Source organism: Hippopotamus amphibius, chromosome 5, assembly GCF_030028045.1.
Source record: "Hippopotamus amphibius kiboko isolate mHipAmp2 chromosome 5, mHipAmp2.hap2, whole genome shotgun sequence".
Taxonomy (NCBI): domain Eukaryota; kingdom Metazoa; phylum Chordata; class Mammalia; order Artiodactyla; family Hippopotamidae; genus Hippopotamus; species Hippopotamus amphibius.
Genome location: NC_080190.1, coordinates 82,032,799 through 82,056,487, shown reverse-complemented (window position 1 = coordinate 82,056,487; position 23,689 = coordinate 82,032,799). Strand labels below are relative to the sequence as shown.

At 46.3% G+C, this 23,689-nt stretch overlaps 1 protein-coding gene across 1 annotated transcript in view; it reads right to left on the bottom strand.

The window, feature by feature from the left end:
* Window positions 1-8,315, bottom strand: part of KCNK1 (potassium two pore domain channel subfamily K member 1) — a 57,400-nt gene extending 49,085 nt beyond the window's left edge. Inside the window, exon 1 of the mRNA XM_057736907.1 lies at window positions 7,618-8,315. Coding sequence (XP_057592890.1) covers window positions 7,618-7,972 — 355 coding nt within the window. The 5' untranslated portion in view covers window positions 7,973-8,315. The remainder of the gene's footprint in view (window positions 1-7,617) is intronic.
* Between the last annotated feature and the right edge of the window lie 15,374 nt (window positions 8,316-23,689).

Genomic DNA, 23,689 nt, shown 5'->3' with positions numbered 1-23,689 from the left:
AAGTCGACCTGAGCCTGAGTAGCCAATGCAAACAGTTAAGACTCTGATCTAGGAGAGAGCATTTGGAAGCCAATTAAACACTGTCCATGTCTAACACAACCCAATTAATCTCTTTAATACACGCACTGATTCTGTTTTACAGTTTCAAGAAAGGAAACATGAACACGGCTAGAAAATAACAAACAAGCCCCACTGGTCTGATTTGTGCTCAGGGAGAGATTCATGAAGATGGTGTCTCTGAAAAGATGCACCCCCTCTATACCTCCAAGCCCCCCCACTTGTGGGGGTGCATACCATATCACTTCATTTATGTGACATTCTAGAAAAGATACAGCAAAGTAGTTGTCAGTTTCTGACTTTGAGTAGGAGAAAGTCACTACAAAAGGGCATAAAGAAACTCTGTAGGGGATTTGCCTGGCAGTCTAGTGGTTAAGACTCTGTGCTTCCAATGCAGGGGGCACAGGTTCGATTCCTAGTCGGGGAACAAAGATCCCACATGCCGGGGCCAAAAAAATAAAAAATTTAAAAGAAAAAACAAAGAAACTTTGTAGGGTAATGGATGTAGTCTCTATCTTGATGATGTTGGTGGGAACATACTTAAAAAGGAAGTATTTTCCCATATGTACATTTTACCTCCATCATCCTGATTTAAAACAACCAAAGCAAAGAAACTTATCAGAAAAGAGCAAGGAGAAACCCATGAGAGTCAAGTAAATGTATGACTTCTGTTTTTTTTTTGCAAACAACAGAATATAGTTTTTATTTGTTGAAAGTGTGGACTAGTAAAGCTGGCACCCCGCCCCCCTTCATTTTGACCTTTGGTCAGGGGCACAGCCCTGCCCTGACTGCGAGTGGCCACCAGCTCTGCAGACAAGGCATCCACCCAGTAGGAACAAAGAAAGAGCACAAACTGAGTCCAGGAGAGAGAAAGAAGTGTCATGGGGGTGAAGAGGACACCTCCAAAGGTGCCTGCTTTTCAAGAGAGACAGCCTTCGTCTCCTGCCAGCAACAGGCAGTGTGATCACATACCTGTCAGTGGAGAAACAAAGCACCTCAGCATTTCATGGATTTGGCCACAGTTGGGATCGGATGACATCTCTCTTTTTTTTTTAGGATTAAAAGATGGTTTTTTATTTTACTTCTGTACTCAAATAAAAATTATTATTAAAAAAAAGATTTATTAAGATCTTATCTGTTTTGTTGTATAACACCCGTATAGCAATTCAGTCTATGAAGTGCTCTCCCCAGCATCTCACTTGATTGTAAACATGACCCTTTGAGTTAGATGTCATTGTCACCTACCAGATGAAGAGACTGAGCCAGGTGATCAAGTCGGATGACATCTCTTGAGGGTGAAATCTAGCACAGGGCACTCTGACGATGGCAAGGACAGCACATGGTGTAGACGGCGTCTCTGTGCCTGAAGTACGGCTTGTAGTACATTGACCCGCGTGAGTCAGACACTGTGATGGGGTCAAAAGGGTTGAGCACCAGCAGTTTCACTTGCTCCAACCTTCCAGCACTCTCCTCCTCCACAGGTGTTCTGCCCCAACGGCCTTCCACCAGCAGGGCCATAAAACCGCTTGTCCTCAAAGACTCCAGACTCCCCCTACCTCCCCCAGGCTACTGGGACAATTGGTCATAAAAACAACACACAATTTCTTTCAAGATATAGTCATTTATAACAGTAACAGTACGTCCCAGATACCATAAAACAGGCACAGATAACGGCATGTTTATCAGCTTAAAAAAAAACCCTTCAAAATTCTAAAGAACTGATGTTCTACAGACAGCTATGGGCTTACACATTAAACACTAACATCTACTCTTTGATCACTACTGGGTGGAAATGTTTCTCGAATAGAAGCACTTGAAGTACTGTTCTTGATCAATTCAATATATTTCCATGATATCAATTATTAGACTGTGTTCTAAAACAAGGATGTCCAACCCAGGCCTATGAAATTGATGGCTGCAACAGTAAAGATCTTAAAAATTATTTCTGTTCGTGCTCCTATATGCGGGGGAGAAGGGGGTTACTTGTGTTTGTGCAACTAAAAAATAATTACCTTTGGACTTCCCTGGTGGTGCAGTGGTTAAGAATCTGCCTGCCAATGCAGGGGACCTGGGTTCAAGCCCTGCTCCAGGAAGATTCTATATGCCCAGAGCAACTAAGCCTGTGGGCCACACACACACAAAAATAAATAACTAAGATAATTACCTGAGTAATTCTATATTAGTTTGCTGGGGCTGCTGGAACAAAGTACCACACACTGGGTGGCTTAAACAAAGAAATTTAGTTTCTTATTTCTTTGTTTAGTTTTCAGTTCTGGAAGCTGGAAGTCCAAGATGAAGGTGTCTGCAGGCTTGGTTCCTTCCAGCCTCTCTCCTTGGCTTGCAAATGTCTGCCTTCTCACTGGGTCCTCATTTTAACTGAATCACCTCTTCAAAGGCCCTACCTCCAAATATACAGTCACATGTTGAAGTACCGGGGTGAGAACTTCAACATCTGAATCTGGGGAGATAGGATTCATCCCGAGACAATCTCCTGTGCCCAGACACTAGGTGAAACTCAAGTTCTTAATTCAGACACGTCTGGATGCAAATCAAGGCCAGTCACCTCTAGCTCTGTGACCTAGTTAGAGAAGTCACTCAAGCAAAACTTCCGTCCCAGCCTCTGTAAAGCGAGGATAATGACACCAACACCTCATCGCTTCCTGGCAAGTACATGGAAGGTAATATATGGAAACACTGCCTGGAACACAGCATCATTTTATTTCCCTGGTTTTTAAGGCCTGTGTCTTTTCATGACCTTTCGCTTATGTTTGCCTGGAGCTGTCCCTTTCCTTTTTTCATGTTGTTAGGGGCCTGAAAACCAGATCATTGAATTTGTTAGAATTAAATGTAAAGGCTCAAAATCAAGATCAAAGGCTCTCCTGAGAATAAACAGTGCAAACGTCTGTGAGTGGGATGTCACATCTCTCTTCTGGCTGATAGTGTTTGCTTGTTTGCTTTTGGTGGAATTTCCTTCCTTGTCGTTACTTCTGCTCCAGCTATAATATAGTATTTACTGCACATTTTAGATAAAGTAATTCCAACACAAAGTGTAGCTTTGTCACCATTAGAAAAAAAAAAAGAAAGAAAAAAAAGCAGTGTCACAAATTTGACCAAAAACTAGTGACACATCCTCTAACAAACAATCGTTTGTTCTGGAAGCGGCTGTGGGTGGCAGTGCATACAATTTGAATGTTGCAAACCACTTAAAAAACAGCAAAGAAATCTGAGGAATTAGACTGTCTTCCAGAAAGTTTTCCAAAAGGAAGTAAGGCACTTAGAACTCCTCTGACTTAGAGTTCCTTCCAAGCATTATTTTAAGCACAGCCTGGCAAACTTTCTCTTCCAAGGGCCGGATAGGAAATATTTTAGGTCCTGCGACCCCCTGGATTCTGTCACAACTCTCAACTCTGCCTTTGTAGATGGAAAGCAACCATAATAAGAAGTAAATGCGTGTGGGGCTGTACACCAGTAAAACTTGTTTATGGACGCTGAAATGTGATTTTCATAAAACGTTAATGTGTCAGGAAGTACTGTTTTCCTTTTGACTTTTTTTTCAGCCATCTGAAAATATAAAAACCATTCTTAGCTCGGGACACACAAAAACAGGTGGTAAGACAGACGTGGCCCAGAAGCCACAGTTTACCGACCCCTCTGCTATTCTAAAAGCTCCATAACTATTTGTTGTGGATGATAACACACGTCTCCTTCCGAAAATAATCTCAAAACTAAGGATCCATCAGGCATTACCTTTTCCCGCCTTCCTTTCTGAAAACTATTCCATGCTGCCCACCTGACTAAAACAAAGGCCACTGGAAAACAAGCCAGATTAAGTTCCTTTTCTGAGCCCTTTAAATAAGAGTTTTAAAACATCTCTTCATGAACAGGGATAAGGCAGCATGCCTACAAATGACAGAAATGGGGACTGAGCAACTGTGTGGACCCCACACCCACAAAGCAACAAAGGTCGTGGCAGCTTTAGCCATATGCACATACAAATACTGTATTTTCACCACCCACCATCGTACTAGAGCCTTGCTTAGGGGGATGACTAAAGATGCAAATGTACAGTAAACTGACGTGACAAACTGTTCTTAAGAATGAATGAGGACTTCCCCGGTGGCGCAGTGGTTAAGAATCCGCCTGCCAAGGCAGGGGACACGGGTTCCATCCCTGGTCCGGGAAGACCCTACACGCCTCGGAGCAACTAAGCCCGTGTGCCACAACTACTAAGCCTGAGCTCTAGTGACCATGAGCCACAACTACTGAGTCCCTGAGCCACAACTACTGAAGACCACCTGCCTAGAGCCTGTGCTTTGCAACAAGAGAAGCCCCTGCTCGTCACAACTAGAGAAAGCCTGCGCACAGCAACAAAGACCCAATAGAGCCAATAAAATAAATTAAAAAAAATAAATATATAAAATACAAAGAATGAATGAGACTGCTCCCCATTTTATATGGCTACTGAAGACAACGTTAATAAAAATTATTTTTTACTCTCCAGGTGTCACCTAGACATTATTCCTTTAATCCTTGGAGAAAAAATAATCATAGTATAAAAGTTATGCGGGAAATACCTGTGTGTATAATAACCTCCTTTTATTTTTATACAGCCCTTCCCTTTGAAAAGGTGAAAGTGGACTGCACTTTTTTCCATTCTCATTTCTATGTAGATGCTGCTGTATCTTTTCCTAACCAAGAAATAAAGAAATGGGGACTTCCCTGGTGGCAGAATGGTTAAGACTCCTTGCTCCCAATGCAGGGGACCTGGGTTCCATCCCTGGTCAGGGAACTAGATCCCGCATGCATGCTACAACTAAGGAGCCCACACACTGCAACTAAGGAGTCTGCCTGCTGCAACTAAGACCTAGTGCAACCAAATAAGTAAATAAATATTAAAAAAAAAAGTCGTAAACAGATGTTAAGTTATTTGCTGGAATAATTCAGAGTCCTTGGCAGAGCAGAGAATGAAGAGAACACTGCTGAATTACCACCTTAAGGCTTCTTCCATACAGACCATGAAGGCTTTACCCAGTTCTTTGCAGAAATGGAAGCTTGTACTTTCTAGGAGGAGAAGATTCTGCCATAAATGCATTCATGTTCCTGTGTTAAGATGATCACTACCAAGAACCACATCTCTGTAACTCCCATTGCTACCATTCTGGTCAAGCCAGGGGTTGACTACACTGATGGACAGGGTGACAATTATCTGTGAGTTGCCATCATCCGTCATAGAAGAGTTTTTAAAAAATTACATTGTGTCTAATATCTACCTGAAAAGAAGCAAAAACCACAATTCGAATTCATTTGAGTTGTCTGGTACTTTTCCAGAAAATATTTTTCTAGCAATGAAGTACACTCGATTGACCCTAAAAATTACCTGATCCTTGGCCACAAAACCAGTAAACACTTGAAACATCAAACAGGCCACAGGATAGGTCAATATAAAACCGAGAGAAGAGTTATCTTTGATTTAGAATAGAAGTCTACATCTTATTAGCATTCTATTTGAACGAATAAATTATATTCTATCAATAACAAGAATTCACTGATTTGCTAATTTTAACAAACCAAGAAGCAAACGTTTTTCATCCAGTTTATCCTCAAGTGCCCCCTTGCACTGATTTCCTAAATGAACTCTTGTTTTGCCTGAATACACACTTTCTTAGGAACTACAAGGCAATCTGAATACCAATAATAAGACATCTTCCCCCACTTTTTTTTTTAAACAAGAACTGCAGACTTTCCTAATTGCAAAAAGGGAGGGAAGGGAATCTGGGAAATAACTAAGATGTAACCTAATATTTTTGACATTTAATTATGTGCATATGATGTTGAGATTATACATGAGCTGTGTTAGTGAGGGACAATCCCACCCAGGAGCAGCAAACCTCTTCTTTTCCTCGTAATACTGTTCTTCCTCCCATTCTCTCTCTGAAGTACTGGTACTTAGAAAGTACTGAAAGTTATCATCATTCTCTGTAATATTTACCCAACACCGTGACCCAGTTGGAGACCTTCTGCAGCTCAGTGAAACCACTTACATCTGCAGAGAAGAAATGATTCCTAATTTAGCACAAACGTACTCCAAAGGAAAGGCATGGTGAATTCTAAACGATCTGAGGAATAGAGTGAGGTAAAGACAAGGGAAAACAGGACTGGGGGGGGGGGGGGGGGGGAGGGGCGACACAAACAACTGAAGAATAGTGTTGGAAAGTTTAAAAGTGAGATAACACTGTCTTAAGGCTATCTTTAAAACGTATGACAATACAAACTAGAATTCTACTTCTGTTTATTGCAGGACAAACTCATGTCAGTTTAGTAATTTACCCCACCCTCCTGAATCATTGTTTTACCCAATACCTGGAATTACCCAATACCATTACTACCAAATGGTTACAACAATCAACTGGGTTCAGCCCAAGGGGATTACAAAGAAAGAAACCCTGGGAGGTGAGGAGAGGGGGTGGGGAGAAGAATGAACCCGAGAAACACAAAGTTGATTCACCTGTAAAGGTGAGGGTGGGGTACCACATGTCCCAGGCAGGGAAATCGCAAGGCCCAGGTGCCAGGAAGACACTGGCAACTAGGAAGCCCGTGACCTTACGGAAGCCAAGATGAACTGTTCAAAGAATTGATCTCATGTTTAAAGAGATGGGACTTCCCTGAATGCTCTTTGGGACCACTTTCCAAGGTCCAAACCCCAATGGATAACACCTCCCTTCAGATGTATGTGCCTCGCTTAGCCTCGGCTGGGACAACTCAGCCTTCTCCATCCAACCTGGCAGTTACGGCGCCCTGGGGCGTGGGACCAGCCTCCTCCCGCCCCCAGGACACCCTCCATCCGTAAACGTCCTGCCGCGTGAGCGGTGCGAGCGAAGTGGCGATTCTAAGTTCAAGGGTGGCCTTGCACATGGAAAGTTGGAAAAAACTGCTGAATCAGGGTGCCCCCATTTTGCCGGATCACAGGCAATCGGATGCTCCCTTCCCTCACCCCTCCTCCCGCTCCGAAAAGAAACCGGATCGGCCTGGGCGCTCGGAGGTCACCTGCAAAGAGCAGAGCAATGTCACTTGGCTGAAACGGCCCCCAGCTAGAAAAGAGCCGAAACATCACTGTCTCATCAAAGGAGAGGCCCCCTCCGGAAGGTGACCCTTTAACGCGTTATCCTTAGGTTCCGCAGCCTCGGCCGGACGGGATGGGGTCGGGAGGGAGGTGAGCGCACTCGGAGCACCGGAGAGTTTCCATCAGCCCTGGCCTCGCCGCGCGGCCGCCAGGACGGTACCGACTCCAAGCGCACGGTCCGGCGTGTCGCGAACCAAAGAACACAGCACAGGGGACCCCTGCGGCCGCCCAGACCGAAGGCTCAGGGACCACGATGCAAGAGTTCCGGGAGGCCACCCCCGGGACGCGTTCTGAGGCCACCTCTCCGGCTTCCGGCGCCGCGGAGCCGGTCCCCCAGCCATCAGCGCCGGAGGGGCCCAGGGGATGGAGGGCGGAAGGGGGCGGGCGGATCGGGGGGCCGATCGGGGATCGGGGCCGGGGGCGCGGAGCGGACCTCCTACCTGTGGTGGAGAGCACAGTGCTGGCGAAGAAGAGCGCGGAGGTGAAGTCCCAGTTCCAGTTGCCCGAGGCGTTGCTGAGCACGGACACGCCGTAGTTGCTGGCCTCCAGCACCCGGCCCAGGAACTGCTCGAGCTGCGGCTCCGACAGGCACTCGTGCTCCTCCAGGAAGCGCCGCTTCAGCTTGCGCAGCTCCTGGCGCAGCAGGTCCTCGTAGGGCAGCTCCACCGACGAGAAGACCACGGCGCCGAAGACCAGGTAGAGCAGGTAGCCGAGCACCAGGAAGCCGAAGCACCAGGCCGAGCGGTGCCGCTCCACCAGGCGCACGCACGAGCTGCCGGCCAGGGACTGCAGCATCTTCCCCGCCGCCCGGCCGCGAGGCCCGCGCCGCACACCGGCCCGCCGCCCGCCGCCCCCTCCGGCCCGGCCCGGCCCGCCACCCGCGCGCCCGCTCCGCCCGCAGCGCCCGCTGCCCGCGATTGGCTTTCCGCTCCGGAGAGCTTTTTCGCCCTTCTTTTCCTGTTTCCCTACAAATAGCAAAAAGCCGGATGATGTGGCGCTGACGTGGTGGCTGGCTCAGGTAACCCGAGAGCCGCCCGAGACCGCGGGGCGAACTTGGCGGCTGCAGCGCCTGGGGCTGGGCTCGCGGCCGGGAAGCCCCCGCCCTTGACTCCGCCCCCGGGCCGCCCGGACCCCCGCCCCTCCCCGCCCCGCCCCGCCCCTCCAGCTCCGCGGCTCCAGCTGTCAGCCGGGTTCACCCACCCAACCCGCCCCAGCAGGCGGGGAGGGAGGGAGGGTATGTGTGTGTTCACACTTCTGGGTGTGCGCTGCCGGCCCAAGCCCCGGGTCCCAGCCACCCCGTTTTCCACCTATTTCTTCTTAATCAAAGCCACTATTACAGCAAAGAGAGCGCTGGGATACTTTCCGTCTTCTCTTATTGGCCCGAGGGACTTGAGCATTTTGGTGCCAGTGACGAGGGTGAAAATACCGGAATCTCAGGGTTGGAAGGCACTTTGAATCTGAAGAGTAAGGCAGAGTTTTGGAAAAGTCACATTTCTGAACCCTAAATCTTTAGAACGTGAAGAGTGAAGGAAGATCCCAGGATGCCAACTACCGGAAGCAACTGAACTTTCCCGGGTGGCGTGTCTTTTTAAGGGGACGCCCTTGCTGTGGGCGAGAGTCTAGTTGGTGCACCCTTTTCTGCAAAAGCAGTTTGAGGATAGATTTCAAGAGCCTTGAAAGAATTTATGTGCTCCGACTGCATGATGTGTCCTAAGAAAAAATAATCAGGGAGGCAAAGATTTATAGACAAGGCTGTTCATAAACAACATGTATCTATATTATATAGGAAATAATGAAGAGTCAGGAACAATCTATTCCAAAATAGAGGAATGGTTAAATAAATTATGATCTCTCTAAAAAAATATGAAATAATTCCATTTGTAGCAATATGGATGGGCCTAGAGATGATCATACTAAGTGAAGTAAGTCAAAGACAGACACCATATGAAATCACTGTTATGTGGAATCTAAAATATGACACAAATGAACTTTTCTATGGAACAGACTCACAGACATACAGAACAGACTGTGGTTGCTAAGGGGATGGGGGCGTGAGGGAGGGAAGGACTGGGAGTTTGGGATTAGCAGATGCAAACTATTACATATAGGATGGATAAACAACAAGGTCCTATACTATAGTACAGAGAACTATATATTCAGTATCCTGTGATAAAACATAATGGAAAAGAATATGAAAAAGAATGTATATATGTACAACTGAATCACTTTAATGTACACCAGAAACTAACACAGCACTGTAAATCAACTATACTTCAATAAAATCCTGTAAATTAAATGAATTATGGTGTCTCCACAGCATGGATACCATAGTAAAGATGTGTTTAAAGATTATTGAAGCCAAGCAATCTCATGTATAGAGTATATACAGTCTTATGTATAGAATCTCAGCTATGTAAAATATTTGCTTTTTGTATTGTAAAACAGAACAAACTGCATAACAGATCTATGGCAAATCAAACCAACTCCTAACAGTTGTCTCTGTCTTTGGATGATAGTGGAGTATATAGGTGACACATTTCTTTGACATTTTTATATTTTTCAAGTTTTCTACAATGGACCTTTCTTTTTTTTTTTTTTTCCTTTTTTTTTTTTTTGGCAGTGCTGCTCAGCTTGTGGGATCTTAGTTCCCTGACCAGGGATTGAACTCATGCCCTCAGCATTGAAAGTGCAGAGTCCTAACCACTGGGCAGCCTGGGAATTCCCTACAGTGGACCTATTTTTACAATCCAGAGAAATATTAAAAACAAATGAAACTGAATTATTTAGTACAATTCCTATCTGCCTACTCTAAGAAATTTTTAAAAAACCAATGAAAACCATTTTGTGTTCATTTAATTAGAAATTTTCATGGAAATCTTTAACGTCCTCATCAGTGGTTTGTTTTTTGTTTTTTTTTTACTTTCAGTAAATGAGCTTACTCAGAGGATTGAAGTCATCCCTCTCCTTTACTTCTCTTCCCTTCAAAATTGCTTAATCAGTAATCCACTTCTTTCCTTTCCTCTTACCCGTGAGGAAAACAGCTCCTGCTTATTTTCAAGGTGAAATCTTTAACCCACCACCCCTAGCCCTTCAGTCTCCAGGAATCTTGACCTGCCCAGCCAATCCCCTAATCTTTTAAAACTTGAATCCCTCCTGATATACTCTCTACTCTCTGCCTCAAAAAATCACCTCGCGTCTACACTGTCCTGTAATATGTTCTCTGCACTGTGCTTTGTAACCCTTGCCCCTCCTACCCCATCCTTCTTGATCTTTGCCAATGTGACATGTCACGTCGGGGGACCTCCCTGCTCCAGAGGTCACCTCCTCCTGCAGCATGCTTTCATGGTCCTTCTGCCTTTCGTAGTGCCTTTTCTCCCAGTGTCATTGTTTTTTTGGTTTTTGTTTGCTTGGCTTCAGTGTCTCTGCTCACGTGTTTCAGACAGTCCCTGCTCCAGTCTCCATCTGTGATGTATTGCACGCACCTGTCCTTCAGGGCCTGGCATTTAAGCCTCGTTCACACCTCCGATGCCCCAAGGAGATGTGATTTCTTCCTCCTCCCAACCCATAGAACCCTTTGAACACTGCATTTTGTGGAGTACAGGTAGTTAACTGCATACACAAGTGTGGTTTTATCATCATGCATTCAAATATACATACACCTATATGGCAGCTTTAACACGTGGTTGCAAATTCTTTGACCTTTTTCTCATCAAAAGGTAGGGTTTTGTGTTTCCTACTCTCAAAACTGTTGGCTTGTGACTCTTTCAACCAACAGAGGTGACACTAGGTGATTTTAAGGTCAGGTCATAGAAGGCCAGCAGCTTTGAACATCATTCTCTCTTAGATCCCTGAGCCACCACTTAAGATCTCTGATTACCTTGAGATTACCCAAGGTAACCTGCCATGCTGCAGAGGCCACGGGTAGGTGTTCCAGGTGACAGTTTCAGTTGAACCAGCCTTTCTACAATCCCCAGTGAGGCACAGGACATGGGTGCAGCCAGGTTCAACCCCCCAGATCTGGCCATCCACCTGCTGAACACCACCCAGGGACCTCTGTCAATGTCTCCTACAGCAGAAGAATCTCCTAGCTGAACTTAGCTTGAATCAGTAATAAAGTGGTTGTTGGACTTCCCTGGTGGCACAGTGGTTAAGAATCCACCTGCCAATCAGGTTTGATTCCTTGGCTGGGAAGATCCCACATGCCTCAGAGCAACTAAGCCCATGCACCACAACTGCTGAGCCTGCGCTCTAGAGCCTGCAAGCCATAACTACTGATTGCCACAACTACTGAAGCACCAAGAGCCTGTGCTCCACAACAGGAGAAGCCACCGCAGTGAGAGGCCTGCACACCACAACGAAAGAGTAGCTCTCGCTTGCTGCCGCTAGGGAAAGCCCATGTGCAGCAAAGACCCCATGCAGCCAAAAAGCAATCAATCAATCAATCAATCAATCAAAATAAAGTGGATGTGGTTTTCAGCCATGAAATCTTGGGGGAGCTTTTCATTCAGTGATAGAGAACCCAGGACAACATGCATCTGGACAATGCCTAACTTTAAAACTCATCATCAGATGTTTTCTTCCAATGTGTTTGCTGTTCTTTCCCATGTTTCACTTCTCTGGCTTGGACTCTTGCCCAGTTCCATATAGCAACTAGGCCAGGGATGCCAAATACTTTAAAATCCCCTGTTTTCTGCTGAGTAATAGTCCATTGTATATATATACCACACCTTCTTTACCCATTCTTCTGTCGATGGACATTTAGGTTGCTTCCATGTCTTGGCTATTGTAAATAATGCTGCAATGAACATTGGGGTATATTTATCTTTTTGAATTATGGTTTTCTCCAGAGTTTGGGATTAATGGATACACACTACTCTATATAAAATAAACAACAAGAACCTGCTGTATAGCACAGGAGACTCTACTCAATATTAATAACCTATATGGGATAAGAATCTGAAAAAGAATGGATATATGTATGTGTAAAACTGAGTCACTTTGCTGTACACCTGAAACTAACACAACGTAAATCAACTGTACTCTAAAATAAAATAAAAATTAAATTAAAACAAAACAGACAAAAAATCATCTGTTACTTCAGACTACAGATAGGAAAGAAATTATCGTACGTGTGGTCTGACAGCTCCTTCCCTACAGGGTGAGATCTGTTGAGTAGAGCCTGGAGGTGGGATGGGCTGAAGGATGCAAAGACTCCTGTATTTCTGGCTCTTGGAGTTGATGGGTATCACCGTGACAGAAGTTGGCTGTCTCCTTCCTCTTCCTGGCCCCCTATGCTGGACAGTTAGCAATCTTAGCGACAGTAGGATTTTTTCCTTCTGTTAAAACCTTTACCCTGTAAGGTATCTATGTACCACACTGCTGAGAAGCTACTTCCCTTCCGGCCTCCTCCCGGGGACCATACACGCTGGAGCTACCCCACCCCAGTGTGTCAGAGGCCATCCCAAGCATATCTCAGAAAAAAAAAAAGAGAGAGAGAGAGAGAATGTGGAGGAAAGCTCAGAGAAGAGTGCAGAGATATTCCCAAGAAGGAGGCAAAGATGGGAAGGGAGAGGTTTGAAGTGGGTGGGAGAGACCGTACGTCACCAGGCTGGGACTGCTTTCTGCGTCAGTGGTCTCGTTAACTGCCATAATTTGGTGACCAATTTTGTGAGAAACTTGGCACAGAGTTGGCAGGTTAATCTGACATGGAGCGAGTGACGGAAGTGATCATGGCTATTGTGCTGTCTGATAATTAGGCATAGATGGCAAACAGTTCATGTAAATGGGTTTAATTATCCCCACAGGTTGAACTGATGAGAACAATTGGTAGAGGTGGGCGTTCCATAGGAAAGTCTTTCAGGCAGGATGGCAAAATGAAACTCACAAACACAGGGTTGCGAAAATCCAGTCAATCAGCAGCAGAAACAAAGTGCTCATGTTTGTAATTCTTTTGGGGAATTTAAACCCCAAAGAATTGAAAGCAGGAATTCAAAGAGATATTTGTACACCCACGTTCATAACAGCATTATTCACAATAGCTAAGAGGTGGAAGCAACCCAAGTGTCTGTCAAACGATGAATGAATAAACCAAATGTAGTACACCCTGACAACAGAATTTTTTCTGGCCTTAAAAAGGGGTGAAATTCTGACACGTGCTACCACCCGAAAGAACTTTTGAGACACTGTACTGAGTGAAATAAACCAATCACTCAAGGACAAACATTGAAAAATTCCACTTACATGGGGTACCTCAGACTCACAGAGACAAAATAGAATGAATTGTGGTTGCCAAGGGCTGGAGGGGTGGGGAGAGAAAGGAGAGTTATGGTTTAACGGGTTCAGAGTTTCAGTTTTACAAGATGAAAAAGTACTGGAGATGGATGGTGGTGACAGTTGCACAACAATACAACTGTATTTAATGCCACTGAACTGAACACTTAAAAATGGCTAAGATGGTCAATTTTGTGTTATGTATATTTTACCACAATTTTTTTAAAAGTCAATGTTTTGAGTTGACAGTAGGATACAGGCATTAAAAGTGGGCTGCAGCTTCCCCATCCTCCAACTAGCTCAGGCTGTATCCATGATGAGGGCCCTTGAAGAAGCAGACATCCTTCACTTCCAGAGGGTGTTGGACAGTCCAGGTGGGACACCGACAAGGGACCTCAATGACCTGGCACACATCCAGATGAGGTACACCTGGCTAGGGATGGCTCTGGAAACTCAGCTTGGAGAAATGGCAGGAGTATTCCAGGCATTTGCCCTGAGGAAAGAAAACTTAGGATGATCTGATAGCTGCATGCATGGGAAAAGAAAGTGTGTGAATTTATCTTGTACATATTCACAGGGCAGAGCTAGAACTAAGGGGTGGAAGATAAAGGGTGTAAGATTTAAAAATCACAGCTAGTGGGACTTCCCTGGAGGTCCAGTGGTTTTTTTGTTGTTGTTGTTGTTCTTTTTTAAATAATTTTTTAAATTATTTATTTATTTATTGACTGCATTGGGTCTTCATTGCTGCACACAGGCTTTCTCTAGTTGCAGTGTGCAGGCTTTTCATTGTGGTGGCTTCTCTTGTTGCAGAGCACTGGCTTCAGTAGTTGTGGCATGTGGGCTCAATAGTTCTGGCTCACGGGCTCTAAAGCACAGGCTCAGTATTTGTGGCACACAGACTTAGTTGCTCAGAGCCATGTGTGGGATCTTCCTGGACCAGGGTTCGAACCCTTGTCCCCTGCATTTGCAGGTGGATTCTTAACCACTGTGCCACCAGGGAAGCCCCCATTCCAGTGGTTAAGACTCTGCGCTCCCAACGCAGGGGTCCCTGGTTTGATCCCTGGTCAGGGAACTAGATCCCGCGTGCTGCAACTAAGACCCAGCACAGCCAAATAAATAAATAAATAAATAAATAGTTTAAATAATAATAATAATAAATTAAAAAATAAAAAAGTAAAAATCACAGCAAGAGAGAACATTCTAATCATGTGACGTGCCTATCAATGGAATGAGCTGCCTCTAGAAAGCTCCCTGCCATGACTGTTGCAGCAGAAGGCAGACAATCCCAGACTGGAAAGGTAAATGGAGATCCCTGTGTCATTTAAGGCGCTTTCCGAGTGTAAGATTTTATGGATATGACATTAACAAGGTCAAGGGTATGGGGAGAAAAGAGTGAAGCAAAGGGAGCACAACGTTGCCCTGAGGTGCTTCAGAAAACTGCTGGATTCCTAACCAGGCATGTCCAGGATGCTCTAGCCCTGGAGCCCATAACTCCCAGGTATGGCCGTGCCCAGGTGTCAGGGAACCCCGACACAACAGACCCCCAGCTTCTCTGTCATCTTTGGGGATGGGTGTTGTCATCCCCTGCCCCCCCACCCCCTTATGGGAGGTGTCCATCCTGTGAGGAGGGCAGATCAGACTGAGCCTCTAGACAGTCTCAGCATCCACTGGGAGGGCAGCAAGTGACAGATGACTCCCTTTAGGGTACTTCTGGCCACACAACCCTGTGAGAGACGGTCCACCCTAGGCTGGAAGGATGCTGGTAATTTCCCTGCCCTTGTCTCAGTCTCTGAACCGTGCCTCCCAGTCTCACTTAACCTGTGAGTGTTAAAACATAACCATCCCCGATCACCTCTTATTCAACACACTCTCCAGGAGATAAAGGAGGGAAAGGACCAGAAGAAAGGACTCTCCTAGTAGTAAGAGAAAACGGGCAAAGGCAAAGTTAAAAAAAAAGGGGGGGGGAGCTTACTAGGTGGCACAGTAGTTAAGAATCTGCCTGCCAATGCAGGGGACATGGGTTCGATTCCTGCTCCAGGAAGATCCCACATGCCTCAGAGCAGCTAAGCCCGTGAGCCACAACTATTGAGCCCGTGTGCTGCAACTACTGAAGCCTGCACACCTAGAGCCTGTGCTCTGCAACAACAGAAGCCACCACAATGAGAAGCCCACACACCACAATGAAGAGTAACACCCACTCACTGCAACTAGAGAAAGCCCTTGTGCAGCAACGAAGACCCAATGCAGCCAATAAATAAAGAATTGAATAAATAAATAAAAATATTTTTTAAAAAAAGAACTGAGGAGTGGAAAGATTCTAATGACATCCAGGGCTCTGGCTGCCACGTGCCTTTGGAAGGGAGCTCCACCCCCAGCAGCACCCCTCCCTCCCCATGCTGCCCTCCGGCGCCAGAGTGCACAGGCACTGGTGAGCTGGGAGTAGACAGCCTATGGCTACCTCATCACTCTTTTCAAAACCGAGTCACATGTCTCAACAGCTTGGAATGGGCTCTGCCAGGCTTGGTTATTCAGTGATTTCAGACCATTACACCTTGTGGAGGTTATGGCCCTAAGGTTGGAAAAGAGAGGGAGAAGAAAAAAAAAAGCAGGACCATATCTTTTTTTGCCACCTGGAGTGTCCAGCCCGGGCTGCTGGTGATCGTCGGGGCTGCTGTGTCCCACTCCTACTAAGGTGACACACGCAAGCTGCAAGCTCCTTGATAGCGCAGGACAATGCCCTTCATAAACTATTGTGTCTGCATGGGACACACGTCAGCAGCATGGACATGGGTGCCAACTGGCATCCAGGAAGCTTTCCAACACAGAGCACCTTCATGCTGAAGGTCAGTGTTTTACCTTTTCAAGAACCCATCTACTCAGAAAAATATCAGATCTGGGCACACTCAGACTCCCTACCTTCTCCTCCTGAAGTCTAGGGCCAGGACCCTAAGTGAAGTCTGTAAACGCTCACCCCGTACACGGCTGTGTTTGTTGTGTCAGTACCTACCCTAGAGCCTAGACTCCTTAGTTCCCTCCGTATCACAGGCCACTTCCACGTAAACTTTCCTATATTTCAGCATCACATTCAAATCCTCCTTTCAGGTCTCCTTCTTTAACTATTGAAACCCACGAAAACCCATCTCTCTCTCTCTCTGTCTCTGAATTCATGCTGTAGACATTATCCGTGGGAAGTCATTGAGTTCCTATCACACACCTCCTTTTATCATTCATTTTATGACTACATGTTCTGTCTCCCCACAGGGCTGTACAGTCTTAGGAGGAATTCCTGTGTCTCTTAGTTCTTTGTACCTTTGATAGCACTCAGCACAGTTTTCACATGATATATGTACAGTAAATATCTTTGATTGTTTAATAAATAATCACAATGATTACACTTTCCACAGGCGGCAGTGTATTGTTTAGAGGGAAATATTTTTAGAATGATGGTCAACCACCCTGTGTTTATGCAATAAATATCTCTTATTGCTTTCAATGTGAGGAAACTGGTTCTTAGTTCAAAGACTGCCCAAGGGGCCCTAGACAGGAAATGATTTATTTGGGGATAATTTTGTTTTATTGGATTCTAGGATTTTCCATATGTAAAGAAGACCTTTCAGTTGCTTTTTTACATTGGAAGGCAAAGATCCTCTATTACACTTTTAATTTTGAATGTCTGCCCCACGCATCACTTTAATTCTTTTTAAGTTGAATTTAATTTTTAAAATTTATATTGGGTTATAGTTGATTTACAATGTTGTGTTGGTTTCAGTTGTACAGCAAAGTGATTCAGTTATGTATATACATGTATACATTCTTTTTCAGATTGTTTTCCCATATAGGTTATTACAGAATGTTGAGTAGAGTTCCCTGTGCCCATCACCTTTAAAAACAAAACCAAACACCCTCTTACGGATTCTAGAAAAAGTAGGACCCTGCTAATGGAAAAGAATCTGAAAAAGATTATATATATGCATGTATATATATATGAGAACTGAATCAGTTTGCTGTATACCTGAAACATTAACTATATTTCAGTAAAAATAATAATTAAAAATAAAAAAATTTAACAAAGAAGCTGTTGAGAACATTACCTATTATAGTTTTAGGGGGTACAAGAGTTGTAGTTAAGGAGAAAGAGGCGGAGAAATGAAACGATAAGCCTAGAACCTTAGTTCAAGTTACTCCGTGCAAGGAAAGGAAGCCCACTGATGGGAATATAGGATAGAAGGTGTGTGTGTGGTTGTGCTTGTGGACATATGTGTTTAAGACAGGAGCAACTTGAGCGTGATTGTGTATTCCGGGGAAGGAGCTGGTGGAGAAATTGGGTTAGAAGCAAGAGAAGAGGAGAGACAATTGATAAAGAATGATCCCAGAGGAAGCAGACATGACTTCAATCAATGGTATAGAAGCAATAGACAAAGGAAAGGAGAAAAGTGGGGCCAGACTGTTCACTCTGATACCGCGCAGGGCCCTGTGGGACTCCTGGGCACAGAGCCTTTCTCTGCCCCCCATTTCTTTGATTATAGGAAACAGCCTTCATTTAGCCTCCATGACTTTCCCTGAGTTCCAATGGGCCGATTCAAGCAGTTATTGATGAGGGAGAGGAGAGGATATGAGACCAGGGAGAAACAGGCAAGAGCAGCCTCAGGACAAGGTCCTGTTTCCCTGTCAGCAATATACACAACTATATCTTTGAGCTATTTTGCAGGTGTTGAAACCCCTTCCGGGTGGGAGAAGTTAATGACTAACGATGGTATGCTGTCCACAAGAATGTAGACCTCACATCAGTTGGACCTGAAGGTTGATGATGCTGACGCCTACTTACCACCAACCTATCAGAAGAATGCAAGACTGTTACTGCTTTGATCCTTATCGCCTACCCCTGACCACAAGCCCCGACTCTAAGACCTCTCCCTATTCCCCATGGAGGGGGGCACAGTTCTTGAGGTGCTAGCCTGCTGTGTTTTCCCCTTTGCTTGGAAAAGTATTAAAGCTGTCCTTTTCTACTTCACCCAAAACTCTGTCTCTGAGATTTGATTCGGCACCGGTGTACAGAGAAGCTGAGCTTTGGGCATCAATTCATTGATCTATTGCTTCATTTAACAAATAGAGATTGATATTTGTCATGTGACAAGAGTCGCGTAGGCTCAGAGAATAGTGACCTAAATGAGTATGTTTCTTGTCTTCAGAGAACACATTCAAGTGAGAGTCAAACACGAACTAAATATGAAGAGTAAAGTGTAGGGAACTGTAAGGCAGGTACCAGGGAAGTCTGTTTGCATGTGGAGATCAGAAAGGCTTCCCCGAGTACATACTGAGTCGAGCTGAAAGATGATAGGAATTAACTACTAAAGAAAGAGGTGGGACCCAGGGTGAGGTTGGAACTGGTGGAAAAAGAGGTTAGAAAAGCTGGTGGGGCCAGATCATACAGGAAGTTGTAAGGTCCTAGGAATTTCCTAGGAATCCAGGGAAGAATTTTCAGCACAAGAATTGACATTTCAAAACGGCCGCTTTGCAGTGTGAAGAATGGGTCTGAGCAGAGCAAGCAGTGGATATTGACAGAACCACTGGCTTGGGAGGGAGTGTCCAGGAGGAGATGGATGGCAGCTTACTCCATGTATGCCTATGCACTGAGGGCAAGGATCACATCTGCTCTGTCCATAGCTGTAGCCTCAACTACTGGACCTGGTGTTGCAGAAATCGATCCCGTGAGACACCAAGTACCACACTCGGAGGGTTGGAGAACTCAGGTTTATTGAGCTGGCGGACCCAGATGAGCTAATTCTCCAAAATTCTGGGCACTGTTCTAGGTGAATTCTCTTCTTATATAGGTTAAAACACATAGCTACAATTGGCATTGATTGGCTACAGTTGGCATTAATTGATTGGCTTCAGTTGGCATTAATTGATTGGATTAATTGATTGGCTACTCAATTTCCATAGGTTATAGGTGATTACAGAGTGCAGGAGTTGCTAGGGGTTACATGCAAAGGGTTTTCAAACAAAGGCAAGCAGGCATAAAACTGTGAACTCCAAATTTCTCCACATCATTCCCCCCTCTTGATGCCCCTGAAAATCTTTATAAGGTGTCAACTTCTGATCATCTAGACCCATGGGTTGATAACCTCTCAGGGCCAGAAGGTGTAACTAGTCTCTACAAGGCAGGGTGTCATCGTAACCCTGATTTTCAGATGTCCCTCATTGAATTCCTCAAGCTTCCACCATGCATAGACCAGTCAGCCCTGGAGTGACTGGAGCAGGGCTGAAGCTCTTAGACTGGACTCGGTTGTCTCCGTAGGAAGAGCCAAAGCGGCTGGTTTGAATGGGCTTTGGCAGTCCAGCTCTCGCCCTTCTAGAGGTGCTGCTCTCTTCACCCGGTGTGGTGGATCCACGGGGTGACTCCTGTAACTTTAACAGTAGTAGGGGTTACCAGGACGACCATATGAGGGCCAGTCCAAACTGGCTGAAGTGGTTCCTTCCTCCAATCTTTTACCCACACCTCATCTCCTGGCTGATAGGGATGAACCCAATTGCCCAAGAGAATGGGAGTCCTTTCTAAGGTTTCTCGAGTAATACGGCAGAAGACCTTTCCCAGGGCCTGGAGATGTTGAGACATCTCCAGGTCTGCTAGTTGTTGGGAATCTCCCTTGAGCTTCCCTATCACTGGAGGAGGTCTCCCGTATAAGATCTCAGAGGGAGAATACCCTGAGGACCTCGTGGTGCATCGGGCTCGAAGTAAGGCTCGGGGTAGCATGTCGACCCAAGGTAACTGGGTCTCCTGACAGAGCTTAGCTAACGTAGTCTTGAGGGTCCAGTTCATGCACTCAACTTTCCCTGAGCTTTGTGGTCTGTAAGCGGTCTGGAGCTTCCATTTGACTCCCAGTGTCTTGGACAAAATCTGAACTATCTCAGACACAAAGCCTGGCCCGTTGTCAGACCCTATGGAGAGAGGTAGCCCATATCTGGGGATTAGGTCTCTTAGTAGGGCCTTGGCCACCTCTCGTGCCCGTTCAGTGTGTGTGGGGTTGGCCTCAGCCCACCCCGAGTAGGTGCAGACTATCACGAGCAAATACCTATAGCTCTGGCAAGGCTTAATTTCAGTAAAATCCACCTCTAAATCTTCAAAGGGTAACGTTCCAAATGTCTGTACTCCAGGGCTGGGTCTTGGTCTTTGGCTGGCATTGTTTCGTGCACAAGTCACACACCTAGCACTGATCTGGGCACACAGGGTTGGGAACAAAGAGCCTTTGGTCCGGAAGCTTCCACCAGCCTTCCTTCCCCTTAGTTCCTCCCTAATTTAAAGCTCATTGATCTTCCTCTTTGGTATATCAGGGACGGGGGCAATTCTGGTGCTAAGAGGATTTCGGAGTTTGGTTCAAGGCTCACTGTAGGATTCAGTTGGGTTGCTGCCTGCTTGGCTGCCTGGTCAACCAACCGATTCCCTCTGCTGACTGGGTCAGTTCCTTTTTGGTGGCCTTTGCAATGAATGACTGCCACCTGGGAGGGCTTCCAAATTGCCTCTAACAGCTGAAGGATATCTTCTTTGTTTTTGATCTGTTTTCTTCCTGCTGTCAGTAGTCCCCTTTCTTTGTAGATGGCTCCATGTACATGTAAAGTAGCAAAGGCATATATTGAGTCTGTGTAGACGTTGACTCGCTTCCCTTTGGCGTGCCTTAATGCCTGGATGAGTGCCCATAGCTCAGCCCGTTGTACTGACCACCCCTGGGGCAAGGGCTCAGCTTTTATTATTTCATCTGTTGTTGTTATGGCATAGCCTACTTTGCGTTGTCCTTCTTGGACGAAACTGCTTCCATCAGTAAACAGTTCCAATTCTGGGTTCTGAAGGGGAGTGTCCATTAGGTCTGGCCTGCTCGAGTAGATTTCATCTAAAATCTCATCACAGTTGTGATCGGGGGTCCCCGCCTCCACAGGTAAGAAGGTGGCAGGATTCAGCGTCTGCACAGTCTCAAGGTGGACCCGTGGGTTTTCACAGAGCAGTCCTTGTCTCCTGTGGCCCCGATGATAGTTGCTGTCCGACCTGTAAGGGGAGCCACAGGTGTGGTCACCAGAGTGTTCAGCTCCAGTGTCCACCATGGAAGTCATTAATTGGCCCCCGATTTTCATCACAACCGTTGACTCCCGGGAGCCCAGGCTGCTGGATCTATTGTACCAGCTGGTGCCTGCTCTTGGAGCCATCTCTGAGCCTCTGATAGAATCCGGCAGCATTCCTCGGTGTTGAAGAGAGTCAGGAGGAGATGGTGACAGTCATCCCAGGTAGGTTGGTGGGTGTGCAAAATGGACTCAAGGAGGTCAATCATTCCTTGTGGCTTCTCCAAATAGGATGGAGTATGGTGTTTCCAGTTGAGGAGATCGGTAGTACTGAAGGGCTGATAATAAAGAACTGGCATCCTGGCTGGCTGGAGCCATCCTCATTGACCTGAGGAGGGCCTTGGGCCTCTTGCAAGGGCATCTGCAGGGCTGTGGGTTGCTGTGCTGGTTGGCTGGCAGAGCAAAGCCGCCACAGGCTTGGAGGGGGCTCTGGATTTGGAGAAGGTGGAGACACAGAGGGTGGAGGGCTGTCTGGTAGAGGATGAGAAGGCTGAATAGGAGCTGGTGGAGCTGTTGGTATATATGGCAGAGGCAGAAGGGGCTCTTCTTCAGGGTCCTCTTGGTGGATAACCTTGGCTGGTTTTTCTTTACATTTTGTCGAAGCTGGTTGGGCTACAAAGATCCTACACTGTCCCTGCTTATTCACACAGAACTGAACCCAAGGAGTCAGCTGAGCAGTAATTTGTAACCAGGAATCTATGTATGGAAACTGGTCTGGGTGCCCGGGGGTCCCTGTCACCACTTGGTACACTGCTTTAACCGTAGGGAGATCCAGGGTACCCTCCGTAGGCCATCCTACCCCGAAGGTGGGCCTCTCCAGCTCACACAGCATGAGGAGCTTTCCCATAGTCATCTTAACTCCATAGTCTCTGGAAAAACCTTTCTCAAAGTTTTTCATCATACAATCCAAAACAGTTGGCTTTGAGGAATTTCCTCCCATCTTAACAAGTGCAACCTGCTTCCTTAAACAGGAGGGAGAAGGGAAAACCCAATATACTGGTTCAGAAGGTTAGCTGAGGAAAGGGGAGGATAATCCAAAGATGTAGGGGCTCTAAAGCAAAGGGCAATTATTCTTTTCCTCTCCATGTATCCCACCCTCTGTTGATGGCACAGAGACAAACAAGGATGGGTACCCCCTCCAAAGAGAAGACCACTCAGGTGCCCACCTGGCCGCGTCCCCATGGGGAACTTAGGTGCCTCTTAGCTTTGGCGGGTGGTATAGAATCCCAACTTGAATCTGACTTGCAGGGAGGAACTGGGTCCCCCAGAGGCAGATACTGCCCTGAGCTGTTTGAGGTCACAACAGAACCGCAGGTTTGGGCCACTTGAACTCTGTGGCCACGAAGGCCGTGGAGCCATGCAATCGTCCTGGAACAAGGACAAACCAGGGCGCTCACTCACACACACTCACACACACATTCAGACCAGAGTTTATCACAGTGCCTCCCCCCTCTGGGAAGGTCCCGAACTGATGGGTGCCTCCCTGCTCTGGGAAGGTCCCTACCTGGTGGTCTTCTTACCGAAGACCTTAGGAGTTGATCAAGCTCCTCTTCTGTCCGGAGATGGGACCTGACTGGGTTCAGTGCCCTGGGGACTTACCTGATCCTGTGGCCATTCCTGATGAGTTGGTCTGTCCCTCCAATGAGTCCGGTCTGGGCTCGGCCATCTGGAGAGTCAGAGCACCGGTCCAGAAGAGAACCTGGAATACCGTCAGGTGGTGCGCCTCCTCTTTCGTTTCGGAGCTCCTTCTCTCTGACTCGGCTGAGCCACCGGTCCGGCAGCTCAAGGTGCTGGCATGGTTGGAATCTCACTGTGGCCTCCAAAAATGTTGCAGAAATCGATCCCATGAGAAATCAAGCACCACAATCGGAGGGTTGGAGAACTCAGGTTTATTGAACCGGCAGACCCAGATGAGCTAATGCTCCAAAATTCTGGGCCCCATTCTAGGTGAATCTCTCCATATGTAGGTTAAAACACATAGTTATAATTGGCATTAATTGATTGGCTACAGTTGGCATTAATTGATTGGATTAATTGATTGGCTACTCAATTTCCATAGCTTACAGGTAATTACAGAGTGCAGGAGTTGCTAGGGGTTACATGCAAAGGGTTTTCAAACAAAGGCGAGCAGGC